This window comes from Eptesicus fuscus, chromosome 13, assembly GCF_027574615.1.
Source record: "Eptesicus fuscus isolate TK198812 chromosome 13, DD_ASM_mEF_20220401, whole genome shotgun sequence".
NCBI lineage: Eukaryota > Metazoa > Chordata > Mammalia > Chiroptera > Vespertilionidae > Eptesicus > Eptesicus fuscus.
The window spans coordinates 47836147-47852635 of NC_072485.1; the positions used below are offsets into that span (position 1 = coordinate 47836147).

Consider the following 16489-nt stretch of genomic DNA (forward strand, 5'->3'; position numbering starts at 1 on the left):
GGCAAGGGCTGATCAGCAGCTGCCATGGAGGCTGCAGATCAGGCCTGGAGGCAGAGGCAGGCAGAGGGGTTAGAGGCAATCAGGCAGGCAGGCAGGTAGAGGCAGTTAGGGGTGATCAGGCAGGCAGGCAGGTGAGTGGTTAGGAGCCAGCAGTCCCAGAGGGATCGGGCCTAAACTGGCAGTCGGACATCCCCCAAGGGATCCCTGATAGGAGAGGGTGCAGGCTGGGCTGAGGGAACCACTCCCTCCCACCCACCCCCACCCTCGTGCACGAATTTCATGCACTGGGCCTCTTGTGATTGTATAAAGAAAACTGATATATATAATTAGAAAACTATTCAGTCATAAGAAAGAATGAAATACTGACATTTGCAGCAACATAGATGGATCTAGAGAGTATCATGCTAAGTGAAATAAATCAGATAGAAAAAAAAACAGAACTGTATGATTTTACTCATATGTGGAATGTAAAACAGAAAGCAATAAATGAACAAACAAGATAAACTCAGACAGAGACAACACTATAAAGGTTACCAGAGGGGAAGGTGGAGGAGGGAGAATATAGAGGGTAAGGGTCAAATATATGATAGAAGGAGACTAGACTATGGGTCGTGACCACACAATGCAATATACAGATTATGAATTATAGAATTTTATTCTTTTTTTAAGTTTTTTTTTATTGATCTCGCCCCCAACTGCCCTCCCCTGCCATCCTGGTCGCTCCCAACTGCCCTCCCCTGCCAGCCTGATCGTCCCTAACTGCCCTCCCCTGCCGACCTGATTGTCTCTAACCCCCTGCCAGCCTGATCTCGCCACGAACTGCCCCCTCCCCTGCCAGCCTGATCGCCCCTAACTGCCTCTGCCTTGGCCCCCACCACCATGGCTTTGTCAGGAAGAAAGTCAGACGTCTGGAAGATGGCCAGTTGACCTGGTCTAATGAGCATATTACCCTTTTATTAGTATAGATAGATTATATAGAATAGGATTGCTTAAATGAGGGGGGGGGGTCTTTTCAGCAAGAGAAGATGCTCTTAGCAGACAAAAATACATAATCCCTAAATCTGGACTGATAGCCAGCCATATGCACCATACTGCCAAGCCAGTCATTAAAAAATTGAACCGCTTTCTTACACCTTACACCAAACAGCTGTTGCCCTTAAAACCCCTCCTCAGCCCCCACCTTAGGTTCTGCCTTTACAGCTCACCCAGATTAGATTCTGATTGGTTGGTTTCTATACCAGTCAAAAGCTCCACCTCCTAGGCAGCCATTGGCTCCTCACAGTTCACACAGATTTGGTTCTGATTGGTTGGTTTCTATGCCAGTCAGTGTCTCCGAGCCTATCTCCGGGACAATCTCTGGGTCTGATATGCAGCCGCTGCAGCAGCTGCAGATCAGGGCCTGCTTCTCTCTCCAGTCCTCTCTCCTGGCCTGATCTGCAGCCTCCACAACAGCTGAGGATCAGGCCCTGCCTCTGTCTCTGGGCCTATCTCTGGGCCTGATCCGCAGCCTCTGCAGCAGCTGCGGATCAGGCTTTGTCTCTCTCTCTCTCTCCAGGCCTCGCCCGCAGCCATGGCAGCTGCTGATCAGGCCCTGCCTCTCTCTCCGGGCCTCTCTCTGGGCCTGATCCCCAGCCACTGCAGCAGTGGCGAGGCCTAACAACCTCACCCCACCCACCTTGCTCCACCCACCCCCGCTGCCCCACCCACCACCAGCCTTGCTGTGATAGGAGCCCATGGGCTGTGGGGGAGGGACTGAGAGGTGCTCCATGCACTTCCTGGTGACTGTTCGTATGTCTGGTCGTTTAGGTTGTGACAGCCCCTGGCCTTTTATAATGTAGACTAGTGGCCCGGTGCACGAAATTCATGCACGGGGGCAGGAGGGTTCCTCAGCCTGGCCTGCACCCTCTCCAATCTGGGATCCCTCTCGCAATCCAGAACCACTGGCTCCTAAGTGCTCACCTGCCTGCCTGCCTGATGCCCCTAACTGCTCTCCTGCCTTCCTAATGCCTCTAACTGCTCCTGGCCAGCCTAATGGCCCTAACTGCTCTCCCCTCCTGGCCTGATCCCCCTAACAGCCTATCTGCTCTCCCCTCCTGGCCTAAACCCCCTAATTGCCTATGTGCTCTCCCTTCCTCTCCGCACCTTCAGACCCTGGTGCAGGAGTGCTGAGAGCTCTTTGCTGAGGCCCTGCCCCATCCTGATGCCCCCTCTAGGCCAGGTGGCGCCGTGGGCCTACACACACTTCTGCTGGGGGTCTCCTGCGGCCCATCTTGACGCCCCCCTCTGGGCCTGGTGGCACCATGGGCCTGTGCACGCCTCCACCAGGGGGGCCACCCCTGGCAGCAGCCTCATATCCCGGTGGTGCGAGTCCCTGCCCCCATCCCCGCCCAGCAGCTCCTGCCTGTGCATGCCTCCATCAGGAGTGGCCTCTACTTTCTAGGCAGCGTGACATTAGCGTTGGGCAGGCCTGTGCGTACCTGCGCTGGGGGCAGAAGTCCCTGCCCCTGTCCCCGCCCACCAGCTCCTGCCTGTTGACCGGTCATGACTGAGACACCATTAGGATCAATTAGCATATTACCTCTTTATATATGTAGATTGTAAAACTTTTAGCACAGTGCCTGGAATATGATAAACCTTCAATGTATCATAAGCACTAAAATATTTTTTCTGACCCATAAGCATTTTGCCTGGATTGCCCATTTTTCTTTCCCTTAGTCTAAGTCTTAGCTCTTGTGTTTTAAATGTCCACTGAGTCCTTTAAACTTTGCAAGACTTAATTCTAGCTACCCAGTCTTCAATTATTAACTCTTTCATTGAACTGGTTCTAGCATATGGTACTTTGGAATATCTTTATACTTTTAAGTTTTGGTTTTGCCTCCCAAGCTAGATTTTAAGCGAGTGAAATGAAGAAACATATCTTATGCCTGCTAAGCATCTCCCTCTTTATTACTTATTTACTTCCCCAAAGTATCCTCATTTATTCCCACCTCTTTCTTTGATATTTTGTTTCCTAACATACCAAATGTCTTTACTGCAAATTTAATTAGTATTATTGGTTCATAAACACTTTTTAAAATGCATTTAAAAACTTGAAAGTGATACAACTAAATAAAAAAATTTAGATAGGTCTATCAATTTATAAAATCCTATATAATAAAACCCTAATATGCAAATTGACTGAACAGCGGATTGACTGGTCACTATGACGCATACTGACCACCAGGGGGCAGATGCTCAACGCAGGAGCTGCAACCTAGTGGTCAGTGTGCTCCCACTGGGGGAGCAGTGCTCAAGCAGAAGCCAGGCTCACAGCTGGTGAGCCCAGTGGCAGTGGTAGGAGCCTCTCCTGCCTCCACAGCAGGCGGACATCCCCCAAGGGATCCTGGACTGCGAGAGGGTGCAGGCTGGGCTGAGGGAACCCCCTCACCCCCAGTGCATGACTGTCATGCACTGGGCCTCTAGTATGGCAATAAAAAGCAATCTCACATCTATCATAAATTACTGATTACTTTTAAAAATTTACAATCACATTGCCTGGTTGAATAATTCCGGAAATATATTATCCAAAGTTTTATATCAAAGATTTGCTGGTGATTTGTGAGAGTGCATTGTATCATGGAGAGATAAAAGTCAACATTTTAAAAGTTGCACAATTATACTTTGGATGGTGTGTGTCCCTAAGTTCCTCCTCTACTCAGGCTTCCAAATAATGTGTCATATTATATCTGCTATGAAGTAATTCACACCAAAAGAATTAAAAGATCTATTTTTGAACTGATGATATGATCCAAAAATAAAAGAAAAACATATTTTTAAACAAACAACACAGTTGCGTGTTCACACTAAAAATGGGAACATTACTGATGACCTATAAAGGAACATCATTTGGGTTTTTATTTTTTCTTTCAAATTCTACCTCCTTGGTTTGTAACATTTTTTGGGACCAATTCCAAAATTCATTAACTTTCTGTTCTGAGCACATAAAAGCTGTCATATAATTCTGGTTAGTACACATTACCCTAGCACAATTATACAGGAGCCAAAATTTTTATAACTTATTTATATTTTCAGAATCGTGGGAAAGCTTATAAGAAGCAGCTTCTAACCTTCTACTAACTGACTATAAAAACTAAATAAATTAGCCCTAGCTGGTTTGGCTCAGTGGATAGAGCATTGGCCCGCAGACTGAAGGGTCCTGGGTTCGATTCCAGTCAAGGGCACATACCTAGGTTGCTGGCTCCTTCCCGGCAGGGCATGTGCAGAAAGCAACCAATCAATGTGTTTCTTTCATATTGATATTTCTCTCTGTTTTTCCCTCTCTCTTCCACTCTCTCTAAAAATCAATGGAAAAATATCATCAGGTGAGGATTAAAAAAATAAAATTAAAATAAATAAATTATATTTTTGGTCAACTTAAAATGGCAAATGGGAAAGTATCTGAGCTAAAACCAATAATTTTTTTAAACTCTGATTTCAAATACACAAGAGCTCAGATCTTAATTTCTAATATTCTGTACTCAAATGTGCCAGGGCTGCTCGGAGAAATGGCTGATTTCAAGGCTGAGGAATGGGAGGAATAAGATGAGCCTGGATCAGCTTGTCATAACATAAAGTAAAACAAGCTTTTTAAAAAAGTGATAGGGCCATGTGAAAATAATATAGGAACAAGTCTGAAGGAGTACCTGTTGGTCAGGTCCAGGATAATTTGTGCATGAACATAAGTAAAATCATTAACTACATACTATCTAAGAAAAAAAGAAATTGGACCACATGAGTTTATATCTCAGACAGACGAGGTGAGAATGCTCTTTGCTTATAATAAAATGTCAACTACTGACTGGTTAAAGGTAGAGGGTGTATGAAGTTAGAAAAACATTATTTTACAACCATCATAATAAAAGTTGTCACAGGCAAGATTCACAACTAAATGCTAAATCTAGGGGGAGCATGATAAATGAGTAATAGAATATTTGCACAGTCTTACAATGTCTTCTTAAAGTGCCTTGCTTATTAATTACAAGCAAAAAAATTAGCAACTATGCAATAGAGATATCTGACAATCACTTGACCAGGTACCCAAAATTAACATCATCAATGGAGGCAGATAGATAGATAGATAAATATTGTGTACTTCCAGGTGTGTTCCCTTAGAGCAGGGATGGGGAACGTCTGGCTTGTGGGCACTATAAAGCTCATGAAATCATTTAGTCTGGCCCTGCTAAGGCAACTGCAGGTGGGATCTGAAATTCAATAAATTTAGGAGCTTTTTTCATAGCAGCATAAATGTATATTAAGTGAATTATATTAAGTGAATGATGTTATAAATATCCAAAAGGCCCTTGGCAGAAAAAAGGTTCCCCAACCCTACCTTACAAGGAACCCTTATGAAGAACATACTTCGTATCCCAAATGTCAGTAGTATTCCAACTGTTGATGTATAACCTGAATCTAAAGATGAGAGACATCAGAAAAACACAAAACAATAAGCATTTTATCAAAAGGGGCATGGGGACCTGCATTATTTGCAAATGTCAATATCACACAAAAGGAAATGCTGTGCAACTATTCCGTTTGAAAAGAGACAGAAGAGGATTATATTAAATGCAATACATGATTTTAAACTGCATCCTGACTGGGGGACATAAAAAAGAGCAGTAAAGGACACAGAACAAATGACAAAACTGAAATATGGATGGTGTGTTAGATAAAAGTATAATGCTGATGGTAAATTTCCCAAGATTGATAACCATACTATGTTTATGTAAGAAATCATACTTATTCTATTAAAAATAATAAAAACATTATCCTATCTAATAAAAGAGTAATATGCAAATTAACCATCACTCCGCAACAAAACTGGCGGCGCCCATAGACACAAGATGGCAGCGCCCAGTCCTCTCAGGCCCAGGGAGGGCTGCTGCTGAGAGCAGGCAGCATGAGGGCCCAGCTGTTGGTCTGGGAGGTGCCTTCCGCGATCAGCCGCGACCTGGGCAGTGGCCTGGGAGGCCCCTTCACACCCCAGGCGCGATCAGCTCCCAGCCACGACCTGGGCCATAGGCCTGGGAGGCACCTTTGCACTCCCCCGCGCGATCAGCTCCCAGCCGCGACCCGGGCAGTAGGCCTGGGAGGTGGCGTGCACCCCCGGCGCGATCAGCTCCCAGCTGCAACCCGGGCAGTGGCCTGGGAGGCAGCCGCGCACCCCTGGCACAATCAGCCCCACCTGTAACCTGGGCTGTCGGCCTGGAAAATGGCGCCCCCCACCTCCCCGATCCGCTCCCAGCCCCGATCTGGGCCCTAGACCTTGGAGGTGGCGCACACCCTGGTGTGATCAGGTCCCAGTGGCAACCTGGGCTGTAGCCTGGGAGGTGGCCGTGCACCCCTGGCATGATCAGCTCCCAGCTGCAACCTGGGCCATAGGCCTGGGAGGCGGTGCACCCCCTCACAATCCGCTCCCAGCAGTGACCCTAGCAGTGGCCTGGGCAGCGGCTGCGCTCTCCCCCCCTATCCCTCCCACCTCCCTACCCCCAACCGCTGCGCGCGATCTTCTCCTAGCCTCAGCCTGGGCTGTGGGCCTGGGAGGCGCCCGCAACTACCTATCCCCTATCCCCGCCCCCCCCCCCCCCCCCCCCCAGTGATCAGCTCCCATCCACAGCCGGGGGCTGTAGGCCTGGGAGGCAGCTGTGCCCCCAAGAGCTATCCCTTCCCTGGGGCAGCCTGGGGTGTCAGCCTCCAAAAGGCCTGCACCCCCATGGAGTGATTCCCCCCCACACACACCTATAGCCTTGGAATTTCCCTTGCCCCCAGCAGAGTGATTAGAGACAGAAAAGGAATAAAAGGAGAAAAGAAAGAAAGGACAAAAGATGAAACATCAAGAAAAAGAAAGAGAAGGAAAAAAGAAAGAAACAACCACATGATATCACCTTTCCCAAGGTCTCATGAAATTCCTGTTTAACAAGTTTATTTTATGACACTTTTAGTTTGGGTTTACATTTTTACTAGTTTGTCAAGACCATGGCAGGTACACTGTCCAATATGTTAAAGAAAAAACCCTATCTAATAAAGAGGGAATATGCAGGGGAGGGCATTTGGGGGTGACCGGACTGTCAGGGGAGGGCAGCTGGGGACTATCGGGCTGGCAGGGGAACAGTTAGGTGTCAATCAGGCTGGCAGAGGAGTGGTTAGGGGGTGATCAGGCTGGCAGGCAGAAGTGGTTAGAGGCAATCAGGCAGGCAGGCGAGTAGTTGGGAGCCAGCAGTCCTGGATTGTGAAAGGGATGTCTGATGCCTGTTTAAACATGGCAGTCGGACATACCCCGAGGGGTCCCAGATTGGAGAGGGTGCAGGTTGGGCTGAGGGACAACCCCCCCCCCCCCAGTGCATGAATTTCGTGCACTGGGCCTCTAGTTTATGATAATAAAAAAATGGGGTAAAGTATTAAAAAAAGGTGAATATGGGTAAAGGATATATAGATGTTTGGAATATACTTTTACCTTTTCTGTAAGTTTAAAATTATTTCCATATTAAAAGTTTGAAAAATATCCAAGAATTCCTAGAACCTCTTTACACCTGCAACACTGTCTGCTTTTTTCTTTATCCTATATAATAAAGAGGTAATATGCAAATTGACCATCACTCCAACACACAAGATGGCTGCCCCCATGTGGACACAAGATGGCCGCCACAAGATGGTCGGCAGGGGAGGGCAGTTGTGGGCGATCAGGCCAGCAGGGGAGGGAAGTTGGGAGGGACCAGGCCTGCAAGGGAGGGCAGTTTGAGGCGATCAGGCCTGCAGGGGAGGGCAGTTAGGGGTGACCGGGCCTGCAGGGGAGGGCAGTTGGGAGGGACAAGGCCTGCAAAGGAGGGCAGTTAGGGGTGACCAGGCCAGCAGGGGAGGGAAGTTGGGGACAACCAGGCCGGCAAGGGAGGGCACTTGGGGGCAACCAGGCTGGCAAGGGAGGGGGGACCAGGCCTGCAGGGGAGGGCAGTTGGGAGGGACAAGGCCTGCAAAGGAGGGCAGTTAGGGGTGACCAGGCCAGCAGGGGAGGGAAGTTGGGGACAACCAGGCCGGCAAGGGAGGGCACTTAGGGGCGACCAGGCTGGCAAGGGAGGGCAGTTAGGGGCAATCGGGCCGGTAGGGGAGCAGTTAGGCGTCGATCAGGCTGGCAGGGGAGTGGTTAGAGGATGATGAGGCTGGCAGGAAGAAGTGGTTAGGAGCAATCAGGCAGGCAGGCAGGTGAGCGGTTGGGAGCCAGCAGTCCTGGATTGTGAGATCGGGCCTAAACAGGCAATCAGACATCCCTTGAGAGGGTGAAGGCTGGGCTGAAGGACACCCCCCCCACACACACACCCATGCATGAATTTCGTGCACTGGGCCTCTAGTTAAGGTATAATTGAGAAAATTGTAAAATATTTAGAGTTGGTGATTTGATATACAGATACATTGTGAAAAGGATTTCCCCCACCTAGTTAACTAACACATCCATCACCTCACATATTTACCTTTTGTTATGAGAACATTTATGAAGTACTCTCTTAGTAAACATCAATTATACAATACATGTTATCACTAGAGTCACCATATTTTACTACAGATCCTCAGACCATAATTTTCTTATAGCTGAAAGTTTCTACTCCTTTACCAACCTATCCCTATTTCCCCAAATCCTCAGTCTCTGAGACCACCAATCTATTCTCTATTTCTATGAGTTTGACTTTTTTTTCCCTTAGGAGTCTACATATAAATGATACCATGTACAATTTATCTTTCTCTGTCTGGTTTATTTCACTTAATATAATGCCCTCAAGTTCCATCCATGTTGTCATAAATAGCAGGATTTTCTTGTTTCTTGTGGCTGAGTAATTTTCCCGTGTATGTATGAGTGTGTGTAACATCATTATCCATTCAACTGTTGATAGACACTTAGGTTGTTTCCATGTCTTGGCTACTGTGAATAATGCTGCAATGAACATGGGAATACAGATATCTCTGTGATATCCTGTTTTCATTTCCTTTGGATATATAATCAGAAGTGAGACTGCTGAATCAGGAGGTTCTATTTAAAATTTTTGAGGAACCTCCATAATGTATTCCATAGTGATTGCATCAATTTACATTTTCACCAACAGCCTCACCAATACTTATCTCTTGTCTTTTTGATGAAAACTATTCTAGAAGAATTAGATGGTATCTCATTTAGTCCTGATTTGCAGTTCCCTGATAATATTGAACACCTTTTCATGTACCTGTTGCCATTTGTATCTTCTTTGGGAAAATGTCTATCAAGGCCTTTTAATTGGATTGCCAACTTTTAATTGGATTATTTTTTGTTATTGTTGTATGAGTTCCTCATGTATTTTAGATATTAACCCCTTACCAGATAATTTGTAAATATTTGCTCCCATTCTGTAGGTTCCTTTTGATTTTGTTGGTTTCCTTTGCTGTGTAGAAGCTTTATAGTTTCATATAGTAGTCCCACTAATTTTTGCTTCTATTGACATTTGCTTTGAGTGTCAAATATGAAAATTCTTTGCAAAGACCTTCATCAAGGTTACCCCCAAGTTTTCTTTTAGCAGGTATTTGGTTTCTTGTCTTAGATTCAAGTCTTTAATCCATTTTGAACTTATTGTTGTATACAGTGTAAGACAGGGATCCAGTTTTGTTCTTTTACATGTGGCTGTCCAGTTTTCCCAATACCATCTACTGAATGGACTATCCTCTCACCATTCTATATTCTTGGTCCCTTTGTCACAGGTTAATTGACTATATAAGCATGTGCTTATTTCTGGGCTCTATATTCTGTTCCACTGACCTATGTGTCTGTTTTTATACCAATACATACTGTCTTGATTACTATTATAATTATATAATATATGCTCAAATCACAAAGTGTGATGATTTCAACTTTATTATTCTTTCTCAAGATTATGTTGGCTATTTAGAGTCTTTTATGGTTCCAGGGTTGGGGTTTATGGTGAGACGTTGTCTTAGCCTTTTCTAATCATTTCAGTGTGGGTATTTTCTTGTTTGCTGCTTGTATAGGACTTGCTCAGCAGTTTCTGAATTTCTTTTGGTGGGAATTGCTTCATGTGTAGCTGTAGATTCAATGTGTCCATGGAAGGAAGTGAGTTCAGGAGCTTCCTATGTCACCCTCTTGGACTGGAACCCCCCTACACTGTCTTCCTAATGTATTACTTTTCTGGCAGTTTATTGGTGGCGGGGGGCGGGGGGCGGGGAGAAGGGAGAAGGGTTGATAGTAAAGGAGAAAGGAGGGAGAAATTAAATAATCACAGCTAATTTCATTACACAATTCTAGAAAGTTGTGAAGAGACTCCTCAATAATATGAAAATAAAAGAAACTGCTGCATTCTCAGCACTGACTTAAATTCTAAAGATCAACATGGATAAAAACAAAAGGTCACCTATAAAGAAAAAAGAAACTCTGACTAGAGAACACTCTTTCTTATTTAGACTGAATTGATCAAAATAGAAATTTGATTAGTTATTTGTTGGCAACATCCACCCAAACATTATTCAGGCTAGAGATGACTATAGTCATAAACTTAAAATTTTTCTTTGTTCATTGACCATAGAATCCTTCATTTCAAATATAAACAACGGATTATGTTAGTCTGACAGCTGTTAAATATTTGACATTAACTATTCCTTAGTTTGATTCCACAATCAAAATGCTTCTGATTTTGATACAACTTCACACAAAGATCTGACAAGAAGAGAATGTGTTGATGATGCTTGTTCTATATAACCTTTTAACTTATCATTGTAAATTAATAAACTAGCATGCTGGTTTTAATAGATCAGTCTAATCAACTTGGATAATGTAACTCTGCATCATGAAAAGTGATTTGTCTCCCCTTGTAGAAATCAGATTTCTACATCTAGAAAACTCATATCTTGGAATTTAATTAAAGTAACCAAAACAACAAATGCTCTTTTGTGAGGCCATTTCAGAAAGAAAGCCAACCTTTTTCCCTGGTGGTAATACTCATTCATTTGTATATAGTAGACAGTACAGCAAAAATGCAAATTTACTCTCTCAATATCCTCCAAATTCTCTTATAATTACAAACTCTTTCTTGTATTACAGAGCCTTGAAAGCAAAACAAATAACCATAAGAAAAATATTTTCTTCATTCCTTTTCACAGGAGTGGGATTTGCATGCAATCTGACTTTCTCAAGGAGTCAACCCGTATGAGACTTAAAGAAGAAATCAACAATTTGAGAACATGCTGCACATGGGTTTTCAGGGCACCTATCATGAAAATTATATTGCCTAATGCCCAGCATCATAAGTGCCAAATGGTATAAGATAGGGAAAGTGTGGTTTCTACTACAACAGCCCCAAGCTCGGCAGTTCCTAGTACCCAGAATTCATTTGTTTACTCTTCAGCCATGAAATTACATAAGCTGCCCAATATGTTGTCATAAATTCTTTCTTGCATAGAGGATATATACCCAGTTGCCTGAAACTAAGAACCCCAATTAACCCTTTGCACTCGCTTGCTTTTTTCTCGAGCTGCTACCGATGCTAACCGTGTCGAGTCACACTCGACATCCGAGTGCAAAAGGTTAATACACTGAAAAATCAAGGATTTTCAATTTCTATAGTTGTAGCTTACAAATTTCAGTTCCACCATCTTGCTACTACCACCACTAATCATAATGAGGTATATTTACTTAGATTCTTCAAAAATAATATCAAGAATTGTGATAAGTAATCTATAGATATTCTGATTAAATACTCTATATATATTCTGTGAAAGATCCCCTCAGGAGAAGGACTGATAAGGAAAATGGCAAGTTCACCATGAGAGGATACAAAACTTCTTAAATTCACACATATGCTGTTCTAAGAAGCATTCAGATGATGACTTTTATTTTAAAAGAGAACAAACTTAGATGTAATTGTTGTTGTTGCTCTCAACAGTATAGGAATGCATTATTTTTAAAGTAGCCCAAAGAACTCAAGCTGCAGTTCTAACAAATATGGCATAAACAACATCCTAGATGTAGTCCTTTTGACTATACTTTGGCTAGAAAAGTTGTCATACCTGAAGATTGATCTCCGCCTCATAGAAGGTTAGGCACGAGCAGTAATGTCGATCTGAGTCAATATCTGTCAGGACCACCACAAAAAACGTTGGTTGCTTCCTCTCTCTGGACAGCTGCCACCCACTGGGCTGACAAAACTAAATGGGATAGAAAAATATTGTCACATTTTAAAAGTATTATAATGAAAATTTATTATTTACAGATCTCTGAGAAATGTTAAATGTCCCCAAATTTTTAAAAATTTCCAGCTGCTGTGACAATACCTCAACCAATATAAAAATTTAAAAATGTACAGATTCATTATGTAAAATACTTTCACTAATGTGCATTTACATTTTTTGAGAACAGCCTAGATATTCCACAGATGCTACTCAGACCTAGGATGGCACACATAGGAACACAGCACCAAAATGAGAGACTTTCCCTCACTGGAACAGATCACAAAGTAAGTTGAAGATAAAGTGCCAAGTCTCTGTCACTGATGGAAAACAGAATTATTTTTAAATGTCTTCATTAACCTAAGCAACTTCAATTCAGTACAATAAAAGAGATATCTTGTTCATCAAGACAGACCACATTTTGGGCTATAAAATACCCTTTAACATATTAAAAAGAATAGAAATTATACAATGTACATTCTCAGACCACAGACGTAAATTAGAAATCAGTAACAGAAAGATAGCTGAAAAATACTTGGAGATTAAACAACACACTCCTAAATAACACATGGATAAAAGCAAAATCTCAGAAGAAATTTTAAAATATTTTGAACTAAATTAAAATAAAAATACAACTTATCAACATTTGTGGGCTTCAGCAAAAGCAGTGCTTTGAGGGAAATTTATAGCATTGAATGTATATATTAAAAAAGAAAACTGATCTAAGATTCTACCTTAGGAAACTAGAAAAAAGAGCAAATTAAATCCAAAGTAAGCAAAAAAAAAATTTTATTTTAAAACTAGAGCAGAAATTAATGAAATAGATAACGGAAATTCAAAACAGAAAAATCAATAAAACCTATAGCTGGTTCTTTGAAAAGATCAATAAAATTGACCAGACACTAGCCAAGCTAAGAAAAAGAGTAGATACAAATTACTACTATCAGAAATGATCCCATGAGTATTTTTTAAAAATAGTAAAGGAATATTATGCATAACCTCATGCCCACAAATTTGATAACCTAGATGAAAGACATAATCTGATAAAATTTACAAAAGAAGAAATAGATAATCTGAATAAGCCAATATCTATTAAAGAAATTGATTCAGCCATAACTGGTTTGGCTCAGTGGATAGAGCGTCGCCCTGTGGACTGAAAGGTCCCAGGTTCGATTCCGGTCAAGGGCATGTACCTTGGTTGCGGGCACATCCCCCGTAGGAGGTGTGCAGGAGGCAGCTGATCGATGTTTCTCTCTCATCGATGTTTCTAGCTCTCTATCCCTCTCCCTTCTTCTCTGTAAAAAAATCAATAAAATATTTTTTAAAAAAGAAATTGATTCAATAATTAATAACCATCTAAGACAAAGTATCAGGCCCAAATGCGTTTACTGATAATTCTACCAAATATCTGAGGAAGAAATTAGACCAATCTATACAAACTCTTCCAGAAGGCAGAAGCAAGGGAAATACCTTTCTAACTCATTCTATGAATCCAGCATTACCCTAAATACAAAAACCAGGAAAATAAATTACAGGATAAAAAAACAGACCAATATTTCTCATGAACATAGATGCAAAAAATCTTCAAAATACTTGCAAGTCAAATCCAACACTCTATGAAAAAATTACATACCACAACCAAGTAGGATTTATTGTAGGTATGCAAAGTGGTTCAACATTTAAAAACCAACTAGCCTGGCCAGTGTGGCTCAACCTAGCTTGAGCATTGACCTATGAACCAGGAGGTCATCCAGGTCAGGGTACATGCCTGGGTTGTAGGCTCAGTCCCCAGTGTGGGTGTGAAGGCGGTGGCTGATCAATGATTCTCTCTCATCATTGATGATTCTGTCTCTCTCTCCCTCTCCCTTTCTCTCTGAAATCAATAAAAATATAAAAGCCTAGGTGGCGTCATGCCCTCGCACGACACCGCCACAAGATGGCTGCCCTCACCAAAATGGCCGGCACAGGAGGGCAGTTAGGGGTGACCAGGCCTGCAGGGGAGGGCAATTGGGGGCGACCAGGCCTGCAGTGGAGGGCAGTTAGGGGTGACAAGGCCTGCAGGGGAGGGCAGTTGGGGGAGACCAGGTTGGCAGGGGAGGGCAGTTGGGGGCGACCAGGCCTGCAGTGGAGGGCAGTTGGGGGCGACCAGGCCTGCAGGGGAGGGCAGTTGGGGGAGACCAGGTTGGCAGGGGAGGGCAGTTGGGGGCCATCAGGTCGGCAGGGGAGGGTAGTTGGGAACAATCGGGCCGACAGGGGAGGGCAGATGGGGGCAACCAGGCCAGCAGGGGAGTGGTTAGGGGGCGATCAGGCTAGGCAGGCAGAAGCGGTTAGGGGCAATCAGGCAGGCAGGCAGGTGAGTGGTTAGGAGCCAGCGGTCCTGGATTGTGAGAGGGATGTCCCAGACTGGAGAGGTTGCAGGTCGGGCTGAGGGACACCCCACCCCCAAGCACGAATTTCGTGCACTGGCCTCTAGTATTCAAATAAATAAAAACCAACTATTCACATCAAGAAGCTAACCCCCTCCAAGCACATGATCACATCAATAGATGCAGAAAAAGCATTTAAAAAATTCAACACCTATTAATGACAGAAACTCTCAGCACACTAAGAATACAGGGAAGTTTCTTAACTTTAATGTACAGATTAGAAATAAGGAAATGTAACTATCTTTGTTCTCAGATGACATGATTGTATGTGTATAAAATCTGAAAAGGTCAACAAAAAGTAATTGACATGGAAGTAATATGGAAGTAATAAGCAATTATAGCAAGGTTCCAGTTCACAAGGTTAATATACAAAAGTCAACTGCTTTCCTACATACCCAACAATGAACAAGTGTTATTTGAAATTAAAAATGCATCCTGGCTGGCTTGGCTCAGTGGATAGAGTGTCGGCCTACGGACTAAATGTTCCTAGGTTTGATTCCAGTCAAGGGCACATGTCTGGGTTGCAGGCTTGATCCCCAGCGTGGGGTGTGCAGGAGGCAGCCAATCAATGATTCTCTCTCATCATTGATGTTTCTCTCTCTCTCTCTCCCCCCTCCCTTCCTCTCTAAAATCAATAAAAATGTATTTTAAAAAATACAATACCGTTTATATTAGCACCCCCCTAAAATAAAATGAAATACATTAGCACCTCAAGAAATAAAATATAAATCTAACAAAATAAGTAAAAGATCTATATGTGGAAAACTACAAAACTTTGATGAAAATAAAAAAGAACTAATTAGAGAGATTCCATGTTCATGGATAGGAACACAATATTGTCAAATGCAATCCCAAAACAAAATCCCAGGAAGTCATTTTATGGGTATTGACAACCTGATTTTAAAGCTTACAGGGAGAGGCAAAAGACCCAGGATGGCCAACACAATCCTGAAAGAAGAGAATAAAGTCAGAAGAATGGCACTATCCAACTTCAAGACTTACCATAAAGCTACAAAAAGTAAGGTTGTGTGGTATTGGTGGGGGAAAAAAGAGAGACAAATAAATCAATCACACAGAATGGAGAGCCCAGAAACAAACCATACAAATACAATCAACCAAACTTGATAAAGAAGCAAAGACAATGCAGTAGAGAAAAGATAAGCAATCTTTTCAACAAATGGTACTGGACCAACTGGATAATTTATATACAAGAAAATAAATCTAGACACAGATTTTACACCCTTCACAAAAATTAACTCAAAGTGTATCACCAAAATGTAAAATGCAAAACTATAAAACTCAACAGCAGATTACATAGGAGAAAATCTATATGACTCTGTTCAAATGACTTTTTAGATTATGACACCAAAAGCATGAACGATGAAATCATCATTGATAAGCTAGACTTCATTAAAATTACAAACTTATGCTCTGTGAAAGAAACTGCCAAGAAAACAAGACAAGCCAAGGACTGGGAGAAAATATTTGCAATAGACATATCTGATAATGTACAATTATTTAAAATATACAAAGAATTCTTAAAACTCAATAATAAGAAAATGAACAACCCAATTTTAGAAAAGGGTAAAAACTCTGAACAGACACCTCAGCAAAGAAGATTTATAGAAGGCAATAAGCATATGAAAAATGTCCAACATCATAAGTCATTAAGAAATTGTAAATAAAAACAAAATACTATTACACACCTATGGTAATGGCTGAAATCCAAAACACTGACAATACTAAATTGTCAAGGATGTGAAGCAACAGGAACTGGAAAAATAAACTGTGGCACATTCACACAAATATTATTCAACATTAAAAAGAAATAAACT

At 42.6% G+C, this 16489-nt stretch overlaps 1 protein-coding gene across 1 annotated transcript in view; it reads right to left on the reverse strand.

Moving 5' to 3' along the window:
- SBF2 (SET binding factor 2) overlaps positions 1 to 16489 on the reverse strand; it is a 366350-nt gene that overhangs the window by 198292 nt on the left and 151569 nt on the right. Inside the window, exon 3 of the mRNA XM_054725562.1 lies at positions 12070 to 12207. Within this exon, the coding sequence (XP_054581537.1) occupies positions 12070 to 12207 (138 nt within the window). The remainder of the gene's footprint in view (positions 1 to 12069; positions 12208 to 16489) is intronic.